We start from the raw sequence: 24,212 nt of genomic DNA on the forward strand, positions 1-24,212 counted from the left end.
TGCAGCCCTAAAAAAGCAAAAAAAAAAAAAAAAAAAAAAGCAAAAAGAAAAGAAAAAAAATCGCAGTTGATTTATCACAGGGATAATATTGAAAATTATTCTTGTATCACATGGGGTCTATTTTATGAGGACCCACAGGAGGAATTTCCATTCCAGCTACCATCCCTGATGTGGTTCATTTCAACAACTGACCTATGAACATTAGACATTTAGGTAACTAGTAATTTCTTCCTCTGCTGTGGCCCCTAGGAATCTCAGAGTCACACTGGGTCTTCAGTGACGGTACTGGATCACATGGCTCCTATTCTGTGCTCAGCGCATTCTGCTGGTACCATCTTGTTCCTCATCTTGATCTTCCCTTCACAAACATTCTTCCTTTCTTTTAGTTTTAACTGATTGTGTTGTATGTACCCCTATAGCTACCCTTGATTCTTTCTGGGAGATGAAATAAGAGGCATGAGTAAATAATGACCAGTGATTTCTTCTATTTTAACAGGGATCTGGGAAGGAAAACAGTCTCAACAATGAATAAGCCACTCATCACAACCAACTGCAGATGACTTGCCATTTCATTTATAAAGGTAAGGACGTATAGTCTCTATTTTTAATTAACACCACCTGACTCATTATAAACCCTTACCTCTTTTATTTTATACTTGTTTACAATTATTCTAAATCACATACATATCTACCTCATGACCTTTGACATTATCAAATTGAAAGCAAACAACAAGCAAATAGAAACTGGAAATTTTGTGGATGTTGGCATGCCAAAGGGGGCAAAACCCAGGAGATGTGATCTCTGCTCTTAATTACTGTGTGTGGTTAAAGTTTGGAATGGCAAAGTGTTTTTCTTATTTTTATTTTTTACTCTTTTATTATTATTATTATTATTATTATTATTGTCTTTTCTAGGGCTGCACCCACAGCATATGGAAGTTCCCAGGCTAGGGGTCAAATTGGAGCTACAGCTGCTAGCCTACACCACAGCCACAGCAACACAGGATCTGAGCCATGTTTGTGACCTACACCACAGCTCACAGCAAAGCTGGATCCTTAACCCACTGAGCGAGGCCAGGGATCGAACCTGAAACTTCATGGTTCCTAGTCAGATTCGTTAACCAGTGAGCCATGACGGGAACTCCCTGTTTTTCTTTTTTTTTGAATGTAGCAGTGGTCACTGCAAAATACTTGGGAGAGTATAGCAAAATATTAACATGAAAACCCAAAATATTCACAATCTCATCATTGGCAGATAATCACCGGTACTTCTGTGAATTTTTTCCCTCCTCCTTTTTATGTGTGTGTAGAAATATATGTGATTATAATGTTTTTAAAATTTTTTTTAATAATTTTTTTTTATTTTCCCACTGTACAGCAAGGAGGTCAGGTTGTTTTTAGGAATTCCCGTCGTGGCTCAGTGGTTAACAAATCTGACTAGGAACCAGAGGTTCCTTTCAAGGGGAATGATTGAGGTTTCGGGTTAACAAATCTGACTAGGAACCAGAGGTTCCTTTCAAGGGGAATGATTGAGGTTTCGGGTTCAATCCCTGGCCTTGCTCAGTGGGTTAAGGATCCAGTGTTGCTGTGAGCTGTGGTGTAGGTTGCAGACATGGCTCAGATTCCATGCTGCTTGACTCTGGTGTAGGCTGGCAGCAATACCTCCGATTCGACCCCTAGCCTTGGAACCTCCATATGCCGCGGGAGCAGCCCAAGAAATGGCAAAAAGACAAAAAAAAAAGTTTAATCCACACTTACCCCAGTTTTCATAGTTAAAACTTATGCACCTTAACTGGTGCAGAATATAGCAATTCTGGGGAAAAAACAGTAATTAGCACTGTGAACATTTTAATAGCCATTTGCAGTTTACCAGAGCATCTCTAAGCATCTGGTTTGCCTCCCCTACCTGGATGTTCTGGTCAGCAGGTCTGTATGAGTGTTATTAAACATCATCCTGCAGGGAAAAAACTTTGAATGCAGGTGACATCTCATGGCCTCCCTTTAACATTATTATCTGATTTGTGCTGCCTAAGGAGAATCGTTTATTAAAAATAGATTATGTTTACCTATATCTCTCCTCTTCTTTCCTACTGTCCAGTCAGGAATGATTTACAAAGTAATAAAAAAAAAAGGACCACCTCATCTCTGTCCTTCACTCATGCCAATTTGTCAACCCCTCATTAAGGTTGTATTTTCAAGCACCTTCATCATTGCTGTTAAAGGTTTTTGGTTTTAAAAGCTGCAGAGGCTTAGCAGTGAAATTATTGTATTCTTTAGGGAGGTCTTCATTCTATTTGGCTCTATTAAACAGTTGAAGCTTAAAGAAAAGGCTACTCTGTTTTGTTTTTTGTTGTTGTTGTTTCGTCTTTTTAGGGCCACACCCACAGCATGTGGAAATTCTCAGGCTAGGGGTCAAATTGGAGTTGTAGCTGCTGGCCTGTGCCACAGCCATGGCAACTTGGGATCCAAGCCGCATCTGCCACCTACACCACAGCTCACGGCAGTGACGGATCCTTAACCCATTAAGGGAGGCCAGGATCAAATCGGCATCCTCGTGGATATTAGTCAGGTTTGTTACTGCTGAGCCACAGTGGGAAGGCCAGACAAACCTACTCTTGTTTATTAGTAGTAGTACATAACAAAATTGAGACACAAGCATATTCTAATAGAAAAATAGAGATCAAATATCAGATTAATCCCTATGTATTCTTAAAGTGATTATGTAATTGGAGCTTTCAAGGGGAATGATAGAGGGATTAGTTTGGTTTTTACCCTGAGCCTGATATTATAAAATCTTGCAGGTATATTCTAATTCCACTCATATATTACTCAAAACTCACCAAAATGAGTTGGATTCGTTAACCACTGAGCCATGCATGACAGGTTTTGTTTTGGCCACTCCTGTGGCACACAGAAGTTTCCAGGTCAGGGATTAAACCCACATCACAGATGTGACCCAAGCCACATCTTTAACCCACTGAGCTACAAGGGAACTCCAAGCACAAGATTTAAAATGTGCTTCAAAGGCTTATGAGAAAGTCAGGGGCTTTCCTCCCCATAGCATATAGAATACTCATCTTTGCAGTTTAAGATATGACCTTTAAATATCATGGCTCCCAGATTCTGTAGTTATCCTTGTTTACCATGTAAGAAATTGGCTTTAAAAATCAGATGAATTAGAAGTAAAATGCGGAGTTCCCATTGTGGTGCAGTGGAAATGAATCCGACTAGGAACCATGAGGTTTCAGATTCGATCCCTGGCCTCGCTCAGTGGGTTAAGGATCCAGCGTTGTCGTGAGCTATGATGTAGGTCGAAGACTCAGCTCGGATCCTGTGTTGCTGTGGCTGTGGCATATGCTGGCAGCTACAGCTCTGATTCGACCCCTAGCCTGGAAACCTCTATATATGCCATGGGTGAGGCCCTAGAAAATACAAAAGAACAACAACAACCAAAAAAAAGACGTAAAATGCAAAAATATTATTATTAAGAGGTGAGAGGAATATGTTTAACCATCTGATACCGCCCAATGGTATAAACATCTGATACCTCCCAAATATTTTAGAGAAAAAATATTTTATCTAAAATCATTTTAAGAAATTACAAAGATAGTCAATAGTTTTAAGTATGAAAAATGTGAAACTTCTCTGTCATAATTATAAAACAAATGAAAAGACAGCAGAATGGAATATACTAACAATGTGCTTATAAACAGATTAATAACCTTAATACATAAAAATCAATATGGAAACCACTGATATTACTGCTCATAATAGGTAAAAACCAATACCTAAGATATTAAGTACCTGATAGATAAATGGACAAAATAAAAGCCAAAAGAAGAAACTCAAAGAGCCAAAAAAAGATATGCAAACAATGTTAACCTTTGCTAATAATTTTCAAAGATGAAAATTAAAATCAGGAGGTACTTTCTTTCACCTGTTAAATTAGCAAACGTAGTTAAAATGATAATTGTCATTGCTAAGCATGTAATGAAACCAGCTCCTACTCACAGCTGGTAATGTGAATGGTTGTATTCTCCTTGGAAAGAAATTAAGCAATATGTGGTAAGGGCTTTCAATTTTTTAGTGACCTAGAGATTCTAGGAAACTAATCCAAGACAACATTGAAGTTGGACAAAGACAGAAGCACAGAATCATTCCTGTTGCGTTATTTGTAGAAGCCAAACCCCTGAACCACCGTACCTATCCTTCAGTGTTGGCATTGTTAGCTAAAATATTAACATAGAATTGTGTTCACACAGTGGTGTCTCTGGCAACTAGAAAAAGTTCTTGTTACAATGTGATTTTTATAGTCAAATGGGAAAGTGTTTATTATATAAATGTTCAGTGAAAAATTCTGCAACAAGATGGTATCATAAAATTTGTAATGTGATGGAGTTCCCCATGTGGCTCAGCAGTTAACGAACCCAACTAGGATCCATGAGGATGAGGGTTCAGTCCCTGGCTTAGCTCAGTGGGTTAAGGATCTGGCATTGCCGTGAGCTGTGGTGTAGGACACAGACATGGCTCGGATCCCGCTTTGCTGTGACTGTGGTGTAGGCCTGCAGCTGTAGCTCTGATTCGACCCCTAGACTGTGAACTTCGGTATGCTGTGGGTAGAGTCTTAAAAAGAAAAAAAAAGTTTTTAACATGAAAGTGCATGAAGCAAAAGGTGGAAACAAATATACCAAAATATGAAGAGTGGGGTTGCCCAAGGACAGTAGAATTGAGTGGCTTTTGTTGTTGTTGTTGTTCTGATTCATATTTTTGGTACTTTCCAGATACTTTTATAGGAAGCGTCTGTAAACAGAAAAGGGCTTTTTTTTAAAGGCTTTGTGGAAAGAAACTTATACACATAGTATGAGCTTGGATTTTCATAGCACCTTTCTTAAGGATACAGAATAAAATATGCTACCAAAATGATTTATAAGTAAAGCTTTCTTTTGGAAAGATTGAAGAACACAGATTTTTTTGTTTGTTTTAGTATTCTGAGAAATCTCGCTCTTTCTCGGAGACAACAGCCATAACAACAAAAATGTAATTAACCAAAACAGCTTCTCTAGGTGACAATATTATTAGCATATTGTATTTCGGAGTAGAATTTCTAAATTCAGTCAGGTACATTTTTCTCTTGTAGATGTCATCTGCTGCTGAAAATGGAGATGCAGCACCTGGGAAACCAAATGAAGAAAAAACCTATAAAAAGGTAAGTGTGTTCTTTTCTTTCTTCAGCTCAGAAAGAGGAATAATTTTATTGTCTAGAATGCTGATATTGCTATAAGCCTTGGCTTCCTCCAAAACATTTGTTTCCCACTTCTGTTACAAATGAACACAAAGTTAATGGCTTAAGCAACACAAATTTTCTATCTTACAGTTCTGTAGGTCCCAAGTCTGATATGGGTCTCACTGAGTCAAGATCCAGGTGCCTATGGGGCCGCCTTCCTTTCTGGAAGCTCTAGGGAAGAGTCCATTTCCTTGTCTTTTCCAGCTTCCTTGAGGCTTCCTGCGTTTTCTGTATCATGATTTCCTTCCAACTTCAAAGCCAGTAAAAGCTATTTGAGTCTTTTACTCAGAGACTTTACTCTTTTACTCAGAGACTTTAAAGGATGTTTGTGATTACATTGCCTCTTCTGGATAATCAAGAATAATCCCTTTATTTTATTATTTTATTTTAATTTTTTGCTTTTTAGGGCTGCCCTGCAGCATATGGAGGTTCTCAGGCTAGGGGTCCAATCAGAGCTACAGCTGCCCACGCCTACACCACAGCATTGCTGGATCTGAGCTGAATCTTCGACCTACACCACAGCTCACGGCAATGCTGGATCCTTAACCCACTGAGCAACGCCAGGGATTGAACACGCAACCTCATAGTTACTAGTCAGATTGGTTTCCTCAGTGCCACAACAGGAACTCCTCATCTCTTTATTTTAAAGTCATCTAATTAGCAACTTTAATTTCCTCTCCACCCTTACTCCTTATTATCATATAACACAGCATAGTCATAGATCTGAAGACACAGACATCTTTGGGGTGTGTATTTTTCTGCCCACCATAGTTGCTCTGATATAAAACATTGTCAGAAGTTAGTTCTTTGAAAACCCTTCTTACTCCTAAGAAGAAGGACCTTATGTGTGTGCAGTGTTCTGTGTCCACTGAAGAAAATCTTTCAATTGACTTGAGTACTTGCCACCAAAATTTTAAAAATAATTTACCTTTAAAAATATTGTTAGGAGTTTCCTGTTGTAGCTCAGTGGAAATGAATCTGACTAGTAACCATGAGGACTCAGGTTCGATCCCTGGCCTTGCTCAGTGGGTTGGGGATCTGGCATTGCCATGATCTGTGGTGTAGGTCACAGATGCAACTTGGATCTGGTGTTGCTGTGGCTATGGTGTGGGCCAGCTCTGATTGGACCCCTAGCCTGGGAACCTCCATATGCTGTGGGTGCAGCCCTAAAAATATATATATATATTTTCTTAACAGGAAATGTTATCTTACCTCTTTCTAAGCCGTTCATATTCTATGTCTTCAGCCCACTTCACAAAGACCTCTTTTCAGACTTCCCAGTATCTTCCCTGACCACCCTTTGATTTCGATACATTCTTGGCTCCTAGCAACCAAGCTGATGTTCAGAAGCATTAATGAGTAATATATGTTCCCAGGCACAACTGCTCCTGACTTTAAATTGACTTGACAGTTTAGCTTTTAAAAGCCTTTACCCTCCTTCTCTCTTGGGAGTAGGAGGTTTGTGTATTGAAGGTTTATTCTATCTTAACATTTCCTTTTGCCTTTTATACTCGTTAATGGATAACTAGTGAGAGGTTTTCTCATAAAGTACATGAGCCATGTGATCTACCCACAGATTCAGGTCATGGAGCTAACACGATGTGTTTCCTGTTCCATTTTCATGTGGAATAATATGCCCTTTGCTACTCAGCCAAACCTAGAAGTATAGACAGGAAGGTTGCCATCCAAAGTGATGATGTGGTTGGAGAGGAGTCGGGTAAAGATTCAGGAGCTCACAAAGGTCCTGTGAGAGCTCAGAAAACTCATGAATATGGACAGAGGCAACAGTGCATTATTATTTATTTTTAGACACAGGTGGAAAACCAAATCCTATCTCATTTATCCAAGACTCTTCGTAAATTCAAACATGAGACCAACACAGAGATGGTCAAACTCCCAGCCTATCATGACTTTTAATCAGTTTCAGGGCGTTTTCTCAGTCAGCATCAAGATGCACTGCAGTTTTTTTTTTTTCTCATTAAAAATTTAATTGGGGACCCATGTTGAAATGATAATAAATTCTGGATATATTGAGATTAAATATATCGTCAAAACTGGAGTTCCCTTGTGGCGCTTCAGGTTAAGGATCTGGTGTTGTCTCTGCAGTGGCTTAGGTTGCTGCTGTGGCCCAGGTTTGATCCCTGACCCAGGAACTTTCACATCATGGATGTGGCCAAAACGAAAGAAGATCATGTATATATATTTATATATAATTTTGCTTGCTTCAGTTCACTTTTTTATTTTTAAATTTTATCAAAGTATAGTTGTTGTGTTCATTTCTCCTGTACAAAGTGATTCAGTTATACGTATATATTCTCTTTCATATTCTTTTCCATTATCACAGGATATTGAATATAGTTCCCTGTGCACTGCAATTCTTGACTGAGTTCTGATTTACAGAAGCTCTGTAGTGATGCAAAAGTAATAAAAAAATAATGTGACCATGTGATCTTGGAGTTTGCTAAGTGGGTCTTGCCCAAGAATTAGTTAAGTAGGTTTTTAATAATATTATAGGTATGATTCTATGATTGCTATTTCTAAGAGGCTATTTGACTCAGCAGTGTTGGAAAGGTTATAAAAAAAATCAGATTCTGATATAGCAAATAATTCTAAGAAGAGAAGACGGAGTAACTTAAGAGGACAAAAAAATCAATGATTTTTTAAAATGCGTAATGGCATAGGGACCTTTTTAATGATCTCTGTTTTCATTTTATTTTATTTTTTTTTATTTTATTTTTTTTGTCTTTTTGCTATTTCTTGGGCTGCTCCCGCGGCATATGGAGGTTCCAAGGCTAGGGGTCGAATCGGAGCTGCAGCCACCGGCCTACGCCAGAGCCACAGCAACTCGGGATCCGAGCCGAGTCTGCAACCTACACCACAGCTCACGGCAACGCCGGATCGTTAACCCATTGAGCAAGGGCAGGGACCGAACCCACAACCTCATGGTTCCTAGTCGGATTTGTTAACCACTGCGCCACGATGGGAACTCCTGATCTCTGTTTTTAAAAGGAAGATTAGTAGTGAAGAGAGGTAGCCTCTCTGTAAGAAAAGCACCACAGAGGCAACGCAGTGCCTGGAATTATAGCTCTCAATAAATATGGTGTTGATATGCAAAGGGAAGAAGGGATCTCTTAGAGAAAGTGTTACTTTGCTAACAGCTAACAGCTCAGCTGAACTACTCAATTTAATTCCTCTCCATGAAGCAACAGTTCTTTAAGCTGGAGGTGTTAATGGTGGAGTTAGGGGAGGGGATGATAAAGAGTTCCATCAGCTACAGCAAATGTGTTTGTCTCTAGGCTCAGTTGAACCATTTCCAGATGAAAGAACTTGCAGCTACAGTAGGGAAACCACTGAGTATGAGCTTTGTAAAATCAGGAGAAGGGAAGACTTATCAAAAGGCAGGAGATAAAGTGAAGTAAGTCAGAAAGAGAAAGATAAACACGATATGGTATCACTTATATGTGGAACTAAAATATGGCACAAATGAACCTACCTACAAAACAAAAACACACTCACAGACATAGAGAATAGACTTACGGTTGCCAACGGGGCGGGGGAGAGTAGGATGGATGTGGAATTTGTGGTTGGCAGATACAAACTATTACATGTAGGTTGGGTAAGCAGTGAGGTCCTAAAGTGCAGCACAGGGAACTATATCCAGTCTCTTGGGATAGAAGACACTGGAAGATGGTGTGAGAAAAAGAATATATACATATGTATGACTCAGTTACCATGCTGTACAGAAATTGACACAACATTGTAAATCAACTATAATTGAAAAAAAAGGCAAGAGATAAGCAAAAATCATCCCTATTTTCAAACATGAGAGAAAGGTACCTTCTGGAAACCGTACGTGAGACAGTTCCTCAGCAGAATTTGAGCATGTGTGAGTAAATAAATGGCTGTGTACATTTGGAGAAGAAGCGCATGTCTTTCACAAACCTGCAGAGGTCCATAAAGAGTTTGTCACATAAACTACATTTCCTATGATGAAAGATTTGTTAAATTAATTGCAGATAAGGAGAATTCTCAAGTTTAATGAATCTTGATTTAAAGGTACCTAGAACATTCTTGTGGCATCCTTTCAGACACGGTGGAGAAGTACGGATTAGATGTTATAATTAATGGACGTGTACCTGGTTGGACCGATATTTCCAAAGAATAGCAATTTTTCTCCTTTTTCACTTAGTCTCTACTAACATAATGCATGAGTTGACCCTGTGTAGCTTCATATTTTTTATGCTTGACCTTCAAAAAGACATAAAATTTATACTTTGCAAACGTGCAAATGACAGGAAACAGGGAATGCCAACAGACTAGATGGGTGTCATCAAGGCCACCGTGAATTTCATTAACTATTGTCCCTTTTACAGATAGCCTAAAATTAAATTTCTTCCTCAGTCTGGAAGCCCTGACCTTAGGGTATGCTCCTTTTTAATAAGGACTTGATGACCCATTAGATTTTTGCCTGTGACTGAAGCCAGTCCAGGTTAAGAACACCCTGGTCTAGGGTGCTAGGCGTGGGAAAAATTTCAAAGGAGTTTATAAGAAACTTCCAGTTGAATGGGAGAGCCGAGACATGAAAACAGTTTTAGAACACAGTAGTCTATAATACAGGGCTCAGAAGAGGAGAAATCAGTATGGGTTGGAGTTAATGGGTAGGTTTAGGCTTTCTGTATCAAGATTCATTGGGCAGCTGCCAGCAACACTCAGCATCAGGAGAGCGATGACCGATGACGTCTGCGTGTTGTTAGGGAACATTCAGAGTTCATGGAACGATGTTATGCTCTCTGAGTCTCAATTATTTGCATGTGATTATGTAGGCTGACTGCTTTTTGTTCTGCCGGTTGACCATTTCCCTAATCCACTATCAGTTTTTGACAAGTCCAGAAGAAACACTAAAATCAGCTGGGGAGGTTAATATCTTTTACTAATGGCTGAAATAAGAATTTTTTGTTTTTCAGCTGCTTAAAAACAAACATGTTGCCCATTAAATAGGCATTAGGGCTGCCTGGCTTTGTTACAAAGTGTAGTACTTCTGTTCTCAGTTCATGTATTGGGTGTCTTCTGCAAGAGTTGTAAATGCAAAAGCCTCCAGGGGCCAGGCAGGTAACCAAAGTGTGAAACAAGCAGGGGGAAGATGGTAAACAGGAGAGTACACACCGTGTTTAAAAGGGGCAGGTGGCCCTCAGTGCCAGCTGATAGAGCTCTGCATGATTGCTCACCCAGGTTTGCCAGATAACTGATTTTTCAAGAACCAAAAATGTGTATTCTGATAGGAAGCCTCCTAATTGTTAAAGACTGGCAACTGATTCAAAATACTTCAAAAATACACTCTGAAAGAAAGTCTGTACACAGTGGAAGATGATGAAGACTCTGGCCCCCTCCCCAAATGAGTCTCCCTTTCAAAACTTTCATGGTGGAGCAGAATTTTGTAGTTGGTTTTTGGACAAGAGTGTGCCGTCTCCCCAGGTGCTGGCCTCCTGAATAAAGCAATTCTGTTCCTATTCAAACAACAACAATAACAAAACCCAAAACCCCAAAACCAAAAAAGCAAAACACTCTGGAAAATCAACACACTATGGCAATCACATCTGGCCCCTATGGGATGGCCAGTTTGCAGCCTCTGCACTGTTGGGATAGAAAAGTGAGATAGGAGAGGAAGATGCAAAAGAAATTCATGTTTGGACTAGTCCCTGCTTACTATATCCATACAGCTTATTTAAGAGGAAAAAATAGATAAGAGGCTTACATGATAACATTAAATAACAACTTGAATTGGTATTAAGTGTCAAGACAAGGGGCATTTCACTTAATCCTCTAAGAGCAAGTCCTAGCAAGCCCAAAGCTCATTACAGGCTTCTGCGGACAAGTCCTTTTCTTGGATTTGTTCGTTAGAACATTTTCCTGGGATTAAAATTTCATAGATGTCTCATTGCTTTTTGTCATGGCAGAAAATCACACTCCTTAGGTGACTGTACATTGATCCACCCACACTTTTGTCTCAGTGATGGGGAATCCGGTGGCCACAGGCACAGAATCAGGGATGAATGTGACTCATTGGAGGGACAAGAGAGTCTGGCCTAGAAAAAGCTAAGTGTCATTCTTTGGGGAGAGCAGAGGCATTTTTGCAAGTATGAGCCAGCTCTAAGTGACAGCTAGCATGGATTGCTGGTTGGAGGAGTTAGGATTTCATGTTCTGAGCCAGAACTGCCCATTAGAACCCTGGGCAATAATGGAAATGTTCTATTATCTGTACTAACACAGCAGCTACAAGCTGTGTGTGGCTGTTGGGCATTTGAAATGGGGCCCCTGTGTTTGAGGAAAGAATTTTTAATTTTAATTTTAGTTAAATTTAAATAAGCATGTGTGGCCAATGGCTACCATGTTGGACAGCACAGCTCTAGGTGGTGAGGTACCACTGATTTAGAGATGAGTGGCCTGATGAAATGACAGTGCAAATCACAATCAAAGCTGACCTAGATGTTTCCAATTAGAGTAACTACTAGAAATTTTCTGCCATCAGTGGAACTAGAGAAGTTTGAAGAGATGGTTCTTAACAAGGTGATAAGGATGGAAGGAATGAGAAAGCAGGACATCAACTCACTTTAAGAATGGTTTTAAAAAAGGGGGGGGTCCCCTGTGACTCAGCAAGTTAAGGATCCAGTGTTGTCACTTCTATGGCTCGGGTTGCTGCTGTGGCACAGGTTTGATTCCTGGCCCAGGAACTTCTGCATGCTGCTGGCAAGGCCAAAAAAAAAAAAAAAAAAAAAAATTGAATGGTTTAAATTTGGGTAAAATGTTGATGCCAGAAGTCTTGAGTTTTCTCTATTTTGTATGTGAAGAAATTGCCCACCTCTCCTCCCCCTACCCTTCCAAAACCAACATGTAAGCATGGTTCAGTGGTTTATGCCAAGTCACCTAGCAGTTCTTGGTCAGGAAAATAGTGTAAAGCTCCAGCCACATCATGTGCTGATATTATGACTTATCCATCAGAATCAGTGTTTCCCAGTCAGCTGGCATAGGAAGCTGTTGTGTTTTTCTCCATTCTGGTTTATTATAGGATACTGAATATAGTTCTCTGTGCTATACAATAGGACCTTGTTGTTTCTCCATTCTATATATAATAGTTTGCATCCACTAGTCCCAAACTCGACAATCCATCTCTCCCCCATCTTTTGTCCCCCTTGGCAACCTAAGGTCTGTTCTCTATGTCCCTAAGTCTGTTTGTGTTTCATAGTTAAGTTCCTTTGTGTCATATTTTAGATTCTGCATATAGGTAATATCATGATACTTGTCTCTCTTGCTGACTTAATTCACTTAGTATGAGAGTTGCAAATGGCATTATTTTATTCTTTTTTATGGCTGAGTAATATTCCATTGTATATATCCCACATCTTTTTCCATTCATCTGTTGATGGACATTTAAGTTGTTTGCATGTATTGGCTGTTGTGAATAGAGCTGCTACAAACACAGGAGTGCACAGATCTTTTTGAATTACACTTTTGTGGTGATATATGCCTCAAATCCAGTGGGATTGCTGGCTCATATGGCAATTCTGTTTTTCTAGTTTTTTGAGGAACCACTGTATTATTTTCCATAATGGCTACACCAATTTCCATTAGGTGTGGAAAGTTTTTAATCCTGCCATTTGCTTTTCTTCCTCTTTCGCCTCTCCATCCAAAGGTTGTCATTCCAGGCCTGTCACATCTCCCTCCTCTACTCCTTTCATCCTAGGCCTGCTCACAAGTCCTCATTAGGACTTGTTTTGATGACTTCCACAGGCTGCCATAGGTCTGGAGGGCCTATCTTTGGCACCAACACAAGTTCAAATGTGCCCTGAATCTCACTGACCAGTTTCCACCATGGTGGACATGCCTGATGACGGCACTCCAAGTGCCCTAGTAGGAAACTGACCTCTGTGGATACAAACAGGGTCCTTGACCCCAGTTCCCCAGTTTTTTTCCATTTTGTTTTGTTTTTAAGATGTAGATTGTTGGAGTTCCCATTGTGGCTCAGCCATTAATGAACCCAACCAGTATCCATGAGGACACAGGTTCGATCCCTGACCTTGCTCAGTGGGTTAAGGATCCAGCGTTGCCGTGAGCTATGGCGAAGGTCGTAAACATGGCTCAGATCTGGCGTTGCTGTGGCTGTGGCGTGGGCTGGCGGCTACAGCTCTGATTCAACCTCTAGCCTGGGAACCTCCTTATGCTGCGAGTACAGCCCTAAAGAAAGAAGTGGATTGTCAGAGTTCCCATTGTGGCACAGTGGAAACAAATCCAACTAGGAAATATGAGGTTGCAGGTTCGATCACTGGCCTTGCTCAGTGGATTAAGGATCTGGCATTGCCATGAGCTGTGGTGTGCATCACAGATGCGGCTCAGATCCTGCTTTACTGTGGATGTGATGTATGCTGGCAGCTGTAGCTCCAATTTGACCCCTAGCCTGGGAACCACCATATGCCTTGAGTGCACTGGCCCTAAAAAGCAAAAAAAAAAAAAGATATAGATTGTCATGTAAACCCACTGTCTCAGCCAGTATCCCTGCCCAGTGGAGGAAGGCAGTGATGAGGTGGGAGGTACAAAGCCTGCTTCTTAACCACATGGCAGGGAAAGATATCCTTTATGACTTTTTAAACATGAGTAAAGTAATGACTCAGAGGTGCTTTGCACTAAGAGGAAGGATTTATTTAAATGCACGCTCTTTTTTAAAACCTCTCTGGGGAGATTCACAGGCAGCTGTCCACATCGACTGCCTCTGGGGAGAACCAGGTGGTAGGAATCTTGAGTTGAAGGAAGCTTTTTTGTATATATATATATTATTTAATTTTGAACCATAGGAATGATGTGCCTATTCAAAAACCAAATAAATAACATCTTAAGGTGGGAAAAAGGGGGTTGGCATATGTCCCAAGCCCTGACTGCTCTTTCTTGCCTTCAAACTCTAGAATGCCACCACTTCCAAAAATAAGACCCTTGCTTTCTGCTCTGATGGTACCACACTCTGTAGCTTAACAGACACATTGCATTGAGTAGCCTACACTGATCTGAGGCAGAGTGGTTCTTTGGCATTCCAAGTGTTATTCCTACTTTACCTTAATCCAAATCACCCTAACCCTCACCCAGTGCCCAGAGAGCATTTGGCAACGTCTGGTGACCTTTTGGTTGTCACAATGAGGGGGCTGGTGCTAGGAGGCAGATGCCAGCAGTGTTGCACCCCACAATGCCCGGGGCAGAGCCCTCAAAAAAGAATTATCAAAATGTTAGTAGTGACAAGGTTTTTCAGCCAAACCAAGCCTTTAAGGGGCCAGTAGGTATGAGTCCAACTCAAATACTAGATGTACAATCTTAGCCATTTTCCGTAATTGATCTGAATCTTAATTTTTCTCGTGGATGAAATATAATGAATACCTGCCTTGACCGGCTCCCAACGCTGTGAGGATCAAATGATTTAACAAATGTGAAGACATCCTGGAATAAATAGAATGCTAGCGAGTGAAGGCACTGTTGTATTAGCAAGAGCAGGAACTCTCAGCCTCTGATTTCCAATTAGATTAGTTTTGTTACAACTGAGCATGGCAGCCAATGTGACTGCCTGCCCCAGAGCTGGGCTCCTAGTGAGAGCTGTCTCTTAGCATCCAGGAGCTGGCTCTGGCCTGGCCTGGGCATTAGAGAGTAGGTGGAGAGTGCTGGAACAAATATTCTTTCCTTCTCTGCAGGCTTTGGAAGGAAGAGAGAAAGATGTGCTTCTAATGGTGAGCTGCCTTTGTGCTTTTAAAATTAAGCAGCAAGGAGATGATCTGCACCAGAGTGGGGGGTTTTAAATAATCTTGCTCCATTTAGAAGCATGTAGAATCATATACCATTGCCATCCCCTCCTTTTTTGTACAGATTTTCCCTCCAGATCCCTCGGCTTCTGTAGAGGATCAGCGTGCTCTCATCCTCGAAAAGCCCTAAAGCAAGTGATTTCAAATCTGCCTTGATGACCTTTAAGCAAGAGGTGGCAGATAATTAAGTAAAAACCACCAGCAGCTTTTAAATAGGTAGAGAAGGAGTTCCCATCGTGGCTTAGCAGTTAACGAATCTGACTAGCATCCATGGGGACACAGGTTCGATCCCTGGCCTTACTCAATAGGTTAAGGATCTTGTGTTGCCGTGAGCTGTGGTATAGATCGCAGACACTGTTCACATCTTGCATTGCTGTGGCTATGGCATAAGCTGGCAGCTGCAGCTATGATTTGACCCCTAGCCTGGGAACCTCCATATGCTGCGGGTGTGGGCCTAAAAAGCAAAAAGCAATCAATCAGTAAATAAATAAATAGGTAGAGAAGCCAACTCCACACTCCCTTGGGTTGTTTCTCTGAACTAGTCATTTTTGTTGTTGTTGTTAGTTTTTTTTTTTTTTTTTTTTTTTTTTTTTTTGTCTTTTCAGGGCCACGCCCTTGGCATATGGAGGTTCCCAGGCTAGGGGTCCAATCAGAGCTGTAGCTGCCAGCCTGCGCCACAGCCACAGCAACTCAGGATCTGAGGCACATCTGCGACCTATACCATAGCTCACAGCAATGCTGGACATGTAACCCACTGAGCAAGGCCAGGGATGGACCCTCGTCCTCATGGATGCTAGTTGGGTTCACTAAGTGCTGAACCACATGGGTACTCCTGAACTGGCCATTTTGAAGTGACCTCTTTTAGCATTCACTTTGGAAGGAACATCTGTGCGCTAAGCCACCCAGGTTTGCTGCACTTCTGCACCCTGGTTGACCATGGAAAGTCCCAAAACCCTGACATTCTACATCCCAGCTTTGCTGTCCAGCTTCCTTCAGGGGCAGCAGGAACCATTGCGTTGTTGCATTTGGTGTTCATGGCAGGCTGGGAGGCTGGGTTTCCCAGTGCTTCTGCAGCCGCTTGTGCCATCTGAGCTGAAGGTCCTAGTCTCGGGGCACAAAGATGCTTTTGTTTTGAAGTCACAAGGAATAATACCTGCAGGTGATCTGTACACCTCCCTGCACAGCTTGGCCAAATGGCTTCTGATCCGGTCAGCCGGCACCTGTCCCAATGTTTAGGGCTTGGCCATTTTTATCACTATTGTCCCGCTACCCTTACCTGGATACTTAACAGGATTTTGTAAAGATAGGTCTTAAGACATTGCATACGATCATAGAAATTTAAAATTCTGGATTCCGAAAAAGACAACAGGCCATGTATGAGGTTCAAGGCTTATGTCTACTTAGGACACGTTCACAGAACATATACTGTGGGCTTACTCAGGACTTTTGATGTTTTATTTAGTTAGAGTCATTGATTGCTGGAAGAATCTTCTTTATCAAACACCACTGGGCCCACTCCAGCCAGAAACTTATTAATTCAGCAAATTAAAGTGTAATTATTACCAATTGGAAGCATTTTAAAGCTCTGCTACTCACAAGAGCTAACATTTATTAATTCCTGAGCACGTACCAGCCACCATTCTATGCACTTTAGTGTTGTTAACTCATTCACTTTCAAAACAACCTTTGGGGTAATACTGTTACTTCCATTTTACAGATGAGAAAACTGAGGTACAGAGAGTTAGGTAACCTGCCCCAGGGCACACAGCAAGTCAGTGGCAGAATAAGGCTGGGATTTGAACCCTGTCTGCCTCTCTCTAGGGTCTGTCAGACCCTAACCAGTATACTCTCCTCTGAACACTGTGGTGCCTGTGATATTAAAATGGAAAATTCTCAACTATCCAGTAGAATAATGGGGGCCAGTGGCACAGATAAATCCAGACATCTCTGGAACAGGGCAAATGCACAAAACTCAACAGTTTTAAAGCACGATTTCCCTAATTCGGTGATTGACAAGCCATCCTTCCTCCTCCACAGTGTCTCACCTCTGAAGATAGATCAGAACTGTAGCCTCAAGAATGCTTTTCTCTAGAAAGAGTGTAGCAATTTTGAAATGAAAAACGAATCGATCCTTTGGGCACTGTGCCGAACCCTGGAAAGAAAATGACAAAGTCATAACTGCAAAAATTACTCTTAACCCCAGACTGCACATTGACCAGAAGGGATGACATCTACTTGGAGGGGTAACATATTCTGAACTGTCAAATTAGGGCACATTTTAAAAGCTGTTTGGTAGACTGTCACAGGAGGAGTAATAACCAGTAATCTGCTTAAGAGCTAAAAAGATCTGATAAAGAAAGCACTGGGTCAGAGGGTGACCATTTTAGAAGTTCTTTTCCCCCATGGGAATCAAGTTCCCCCAAATGGCTCGTCTGTTTTGCAAGTTCAGTTCACTGAAACTTTTTTACACCACGAGAGGAACATGAGGAGTTCACCCTCTGCCTGGAAGCCCTCGCCCCCGAGACACACAGCATATCACTAGGGAGAGGCGACAGACTGGGAGGTTGTGGTCTCTGGAGACTGTAAGATTCTCCGTCCTCCTGAATCTATTTTGATTGACTCCTGATGCATATATACCCTCAGACCCCCAAAGATGTAAATGGAGTTCAATTCAAAGGAATATAAGGAATTAAAAGGAATAGGGTTCAGTCATGGGGTCTGATTTCCCAGTGGAAAAGAGATGAGCTCCTCTCTCTCTTCTGCTGGTGCCTCATCCAAGATGTACCATTGTCAGCTTTGCATTATGGATCGGGGACATTTGGTTAGTGAGAACAGCGCTGAAATGTAGGTTTTCTAAGGGACATTCTAATTCTCCTGAGCTAAGTTTTCACATGGTGGTTTTGTCATTTTAAAGTGTGGTCAGGGAGTTCCCATTGTGGCTCAGTGGTTAATGAGCCCCATTAGTATCCATGAGGACGTGGGTTTGATCCCTGGCCTTGCTCAGTGAGTTAAGGATCCGGTGTTGCTGTGAGCTGTGGTATAGCTCACAGACGTGGCTCGGATCTGGCATTGCTGTGCCTGTGGTATAGGCTGGCAGCTGTGGCTCTGAGAAACCCTGGGTTGCAGCCCTAAAAAGCAAAATAAATAAAGTATGGTCAGTGTCTGGGCTATAAGATATACATTTGATTGTATATCTGTGTGTTCACTCATTTATTCAGTTGATGAATATTTATTTAGCTTGGCACTAAACTAGGCCTTGGAAGCAGGGCAGAGGCCAAGACAATTATAATTCTGGCTCTAAACATGCTTTCATTTTTGTGATAGTGATGGACCAGAAGAAGTAACCATAATAAAATTGTTACTACCTTTAAAAGTATTATGAAGATAAAATACACAGGCAGGGCCTCTATCTTTAGATGAGGTATTCAGAAGAGCCTAGGGAGGTGACACAGGGCTGGGTCACAAATTTGGGAAAGAACTAGCTGACAGAAGAGTGGAAGCGAGATCATTCTTGATAGAACAGTATCTCCTGAGCCCTGGAGGCAGGAAGGAGCAGGGTGGATTCAAGGAGCTGATGGAGAGGCCAGTGTGATGGGGAGGGTACTGAACATGGAAGAGAGAGGCCAAGTGGAGTGAGAGCAGAGGCTTTCAACTAGGGCTGGCTTGTCCCCAAGGGTCATTAGACGATGCTATCACAACTAGGGCGAAGGTGCTATTGGCATCTAGCAGCTGGAGCCCAGGAATGTTGCTACACATCCTACCATGCACGGGGCAGTCCTCCCCAAAACAACTGTCCAGCCCCAAACATCAGTAGTGCTAATGCGAGAAACCCTGGGTTAGAGAAATAGGCAGTGGCCTAAGCTAGGGTGGCAGGCTAGGAGGAGGAAGAGAGAAAGGAAAGAAGTTCAAGGTGTGTTTCAGAGTTAGGACCATTTCATGGCTGCATGTGGGAGTGAGGGCATGATAGGAATGACTGATTATCCTGGGATTCTAACTTGAGCACCCAGGTGGATGTTGTGACCATTTATTCAGATGGAAAGGAAAGGTGTGGGGAAAGGTTGGTGAGAGAAAATCAGTCCCCAGTTTGAACCTGTTAGTATAGGGGAGTCAGTGAACCATTGAAGGGGAAAATCAAGTAGACAGTTGGAAGTATGGATCTGGGACTCAGGGGAGAGGTCTAGGCTTCTGCTTCACCTCATCATGCTGTAGATTCATAGGAACTGGTGAGATAGATGGAAGAGAGGCCCCAGAACTGAAGAACACCCACATTTTTTTCCATTATAGTTTATCATAGAACGTTGAGTATAGTTCCCTGTGCTATACAGTAGGACCTTATTGTTTATCCATCCTGTATAGAATAGCTTCCATCTGCCAGCCCCAACCTCCCACTCATCCTTCCTCCAACCTCCCCCCCCTTTGGCAACCACGAAGTCTATTCTCTATGTCCATCAGGCTCTTTGTTTCATAGATAGATAGGTTCATTTGTGTCGTGTTTTAGCTTCCACATACAAGTGGTATTATATGGTATTTGTCTTTCTCTTTTTGACTTCACTTTTTAATTTTTTAAAAATATTTTTATTTTTCTATTACAGTTGATTTACAATGCTCTGTCGATTTCTGCTGCACAGCAAAGTGACCCAGTTACACATATATCTGACTTACTTCACTAATATGAGACTCTCTAGTTGCGTCCATGTTGCTGCAAATGGCGTAATTTTGTTCTTTTTTATGGCTGAGTAGTATTCCTGTGTGTGTGTGTGTGTGTGTGTGTGTGTGTGTTACATCTTCTTTATCCATTCACCTGTTGATGGACATTTAGGTTGTTTCCATGTCTTGACTATTGTGAATAGTGTTACCTTCTAACACCTTCCTCCAGAGAGTTATATTCCTGAGATAAACAAAGCTGGCCATGTCATTCCCTTAAAATCTTCCATTGGCCTTCTGTTACCTAAAGAGAAGACTCATACTCCACAGCAAGCCTATAAATCCTTTATAGTTCACCCCCACTGGGCGTGTCTTAACCCAACCCCCACCATTACCTTCAATGCATACCTGACTTCAGCCCCACTGAATGTGTCCATCCCTGTTGCTCTTTGCCTATGCTGATCACAATAGAATGTCCTTATTCCAGAAACAACTCTCTCAAGGCCCTTCCCCATGCTCCCAGGCAGTGACTATTAGTCACTGCTTCCCAGGCCTCCTTCAGCACCCTGCACTTACCTCTGTTATATCATGGATGACTTTGTTTTGTAGTAATTGTTTGCAGTTGTGTCCTGTCAAGGGCACCATGAGCAGCTGGAAGCAAGGACCTTGCCCAATCATCTTGACATCCGTAGGGCCCCGCAACAGTGCCTAGAACATAGCGTTCAAGAGATGTATCACTTTTTTCTTAATTCTGAAATTGTTATAGACTTTCCGGAGAGATATGTTCTTGAGCCTACAGTTCCGGATCTGCAATTAGAGGTGAGATCTCTTGGGGGGAGGGGGGTGGAGACGAAGGAGATGGAATTTGGGCTTTGACTGTTCAGATTGTAGAACAAACAATTTGAAAGAACTCAGATCACTTCTTCTGGCCATTTCCGGTCAAAGGTAATGGTGATTATCTGTATCACAGGTCACTGAATGGGTGTTTGAAAGTTGGCTCTTCATGACATGGCATTTTCAAGTCCCCTTGTCTGTGATCTACAGACTGTTTATGATCGGCTGCTTATGGAAGAGCTTCAGCAATGAATTTTAAATGACATTCTTTTCCCAGCCCTGTCACATAAAGGTTCTGTTCTTTCCAGATGTTGGCCCAATTAAAGGCTGCCCTAGATAGATGCCAGTAATTGTCAGGGGGGGAATCAGGATTTGGGGTTGGCTGGCAGCCTATTTTTCTCACCCAGGAGCATAGAAAACACCTTTTTTTTGGTAACATAAAAGAAACAAGATCAACGATCTTTCATGTTTGCTATTTCAAAGGAAGAGAGAGGGAATAAAAACAGTTTTAAAGCAGCATATCCCTCACACAATTGTGGAGGGGTGCAGACTTTCAGTCTGCACTCAGAACCCAATGACTGGCAGTGATGAGAGCACCCACCCTGGCTCATCCTTCATCACCAGCAGCAGGTGAGAAGGGGGCATGGCTGGGGTGGTCAGGCTGACTGCCATTTATGAACTCAGCCTCATGCAAGACAGTAAATATCAGAGCCCAGCAGCATCACAGGATAGTTTGAGTGTTAGATCTGAGAATGTATGAGAAAGCTCTTGGAACGTGGTAGTTGGCTCTGTACGTATGAAATCTCCACTATTGTTGCTGGATGCCCACTCATCCCCAATGGATCTTAAGTCCCGTGAGAGCAAGGACTTGGCAGACCAGTAAAACTTAGTACTTAGTGAAGGAACATATACTACTTCCATCTTCTCCAAACCAGGACACTGCTCACATTTGGAATTTCAAGTAGGTTGGGACCTCGTCCTCTCTTGATGGTGGTTCCTAATCTGACAGTCTGGTTTCAAAAAGTAGTGGAGTTCTGTGGCAAAAGGAAATCTAACTTCTGTCCATTAAAGAAACTTTTGGGAGAAAAAAAATATGAACAGAAAGGGAAAATGTTTTCTTTGATTTCCGTCATTTAAAAAAAAAAAAAAGTTTGAAGTTCCCATCGTGGCGCAGTGGTTAACAAATCCCATTAGGAACCTTGAGGTTGCAGGTTGGATCCCTGGCCTCACTCAGTGGGTTAAGATCCAGCATTGCTATGAGCTGTGGTGTAGGTCACAGACATGGCTCAGATACCGCGTGGCTGTGGCTCTGGCGTAGGCCGGTGGCTACAGCTCCAATTCGACCCCTAGCCTGGGAACCTCCATATGTCGTGGGAGTGGCCCAAGAAAAGGCAAAAAAAAAAAAAAGGTTGATGTTTTCTATTGTAGCTTTACCATCTCCCAGTGTCTGAAATAGTTTGAAAAATCTACTGGGTTCCAAGAGTCCTTTCTCCCCATCTGTCTCTGCCTTTATGTGTTCTAGCTGCTCATTCTGGGCCAGTAGAATTCTCTTGGGGAGATGAAATGTCATTCTCTCTGAGGACACAGAATGCAGTAGAATGGGGTGCACATGTGTCATTGAAGACAGCAGGAGGGGGGGAAGACAGCTGGGCAGGGAAAATCCAGCTTTGTGTTACATGCATTTTTAAGAAAATCATGGAAAAACTAAGCAGTACAATCAACACAGTCCTTCCCCAAGATTATTTCCTTATTTTTAACTTAATTATTTTAAACTTGAAGACAAGTCTCTTCCACTATTCCCTTTTCCCATATGTCCTATGGAATATTTACTTTGGATACAACTATAATGTTACGAATTTTGTAAAAAAAAAAAAAAAAAAAACAAAAAAAGCTTTGCCTGTAGGATAGGTGAAGATGCCATAATTTTCATTTTAATTTGCATTTATTTTTATCACAAGTAAGTTTGACCATTTTTTTTCAGGTGATTTTTATTGACTTTGAAGATTATCTGTTTTTAGAGCTACTTTTATCTGTCAGAGGCTTGAATTTTTGTGGCAAATGTTTTTCTGGCTTTAAATTAGTCTTTTAATTTTACTTAATTTTTTTACCCAAGATTTTATAAAATCAGATTTTTAAAATATTTCCTTTAAAGCTTTTGTCTTTGCTTTCAATTCTTTTTTTTTTTTTTTTTTTTTGTCTTTTGTGTTTTGTCTTTTTAGGGGCACACTTGGAGGTGGTCCCAGGCTAGGCATCTAGTCAGAGCTATTGCTGCCGGCCTACACAACAGCCACAGCAATGCCAGATCTGAGCTTCATCTGCAGCCTTCACCACAGCTCATAGCAACACTGGATCCTTAACCCACTGATCGAGGCCAGGGATCAAGCCTACATCCTCATGGATGTTAGATTTGTTTCTGCTGAGCTATGATGGGAACTCTTCAATTCTTATTTTTGTGCTAGTTAATTGCCTTATTTTATCTTATTTTATTTTTTTGGCCACCCTTGCAGCAGTGATTCCCTGGCCAGGGATCAGATCCAAGTCACAGTTGTGACCTATGCTGCTTCTGTGGCAACTGGGGATCCTTTAATCCACTGTTCAGTCACAGATTGAACCTGCATCCTGGCACTGCAGAGACACCGCCAATCCTGTTGTGCCACAGCAAGAACTTCTTAATGCCTTATTTTAATTACATTATTCATAATGCAAGACTTCCCATGTTATTTTTAATTTTAAAAAATTTCCTGATGTTTTTGTATTTATTCTATATTTTTTATTTTTTTAATTACTCAATAAATTTTATTACATTTATTGTTGTACAACGATCATCACAACCAAATTTTACAGCATTTCCATCCCAAACCCCCAGTGCATTCCTCCATCCCCCAACCTGTCTCATTTGGAAACCATACATTTTTCAAAGTCTGTGAGTCAGTATCTGTTCTGTAAAGATGTTCATGGTGTCCTTTTTTAGATTCCACACGCCAGTGATATCATTTGATGTTGGTGTCTCACCGTCTGACTGACCTCACTTAGCATGACAATTTCTAGGTCCATCCATGTTGCTGCAAATGCCGGTATTGCGTTCGTTTTAATGGCTGGGTAATATTCCATTGTGTATATGTACCACCTCTTCTTGATCCACTCCTCTGTTGATGGACATTTAGGTTGTTTCTATGTCTTGGCTATTGCATAGAGTGCTGCAATGAACACTGGAGTACATATATCTTTTCTCTGGATAGATGCCCAGGAGTAGGATTGCTGGATCCAATGGTAGTTCTATTTTTAGTTTTCTGAGGAATCTCCATACTGTTTCCCACAGTGGTTGCACCAATTTACAATCCCACCAACAGTGTAATAGGGTTCCTTTTTCTCCACACCCTCTCCAGCACTTACTGTTTGTAGACTTTTTGATGATGGCCATTCTGGCCAGTGTAAGTGGTACCTCATAGTGGCTTTGATTTGCATTTCTCTAATAGTGAGTGATGTTGAACATCTTTTCATGTGTTTTTTGGCCATCTGTATGTTTTCTTTGGAGAATTGTCTGTTTAGATCTTCTGCCCATTTTTTGATGGGGTTGTTTGCTTTTTTGGTATGGAGCTGCATAAGTTGTTTATAAATTT

At 41.4% G+C, this 24,212-nt stretch overlaps 1 protein-coding gene across 2 annotated transcripts in view; it reads left to right on the top strand.

Annotated features, from left to right (window-relative positions):
* The window catches only part of PIP5K1B (phosphatidylinositol-4-phosphate 5-kinase type 1 beta), a 340,273-nt gene that overhangs the window by 120,097 nt on the left and 195,964 nt on the right, over positions 1–24,212 (top strand). For both annotated transcript variants that reach the window (XM_021064629.1, XM_021064626.1), the window contains exons 2-3: positions 497–581; positions 5,138–5,206. In XM_021064629.1, coding sequence (XP_020920288.1) covers positions 5,138–5,206 — 69 coding nt within the window. In that variant the 5' untranslated portion in view covers positions 497–581. The remainder of the gene's footprint in view (positions 1–496; positions 582–5,137; positions 5,207–24,212) is intronic.

Source organism: Sus scrofa, chromosome 1, assembly GCF_000003025.6.
Source record: "Sus scrofa isolate TJ Tabasco breed Duroc chromosome 1, Sscrofa11.1, whole genome shotgun sequence".
Taxonomy (NCBI): Eukaryota; Metazoa; Chordata; class Mammalia; order Artiodactyla; family Suidae; genus Sus; species Sus scrofa.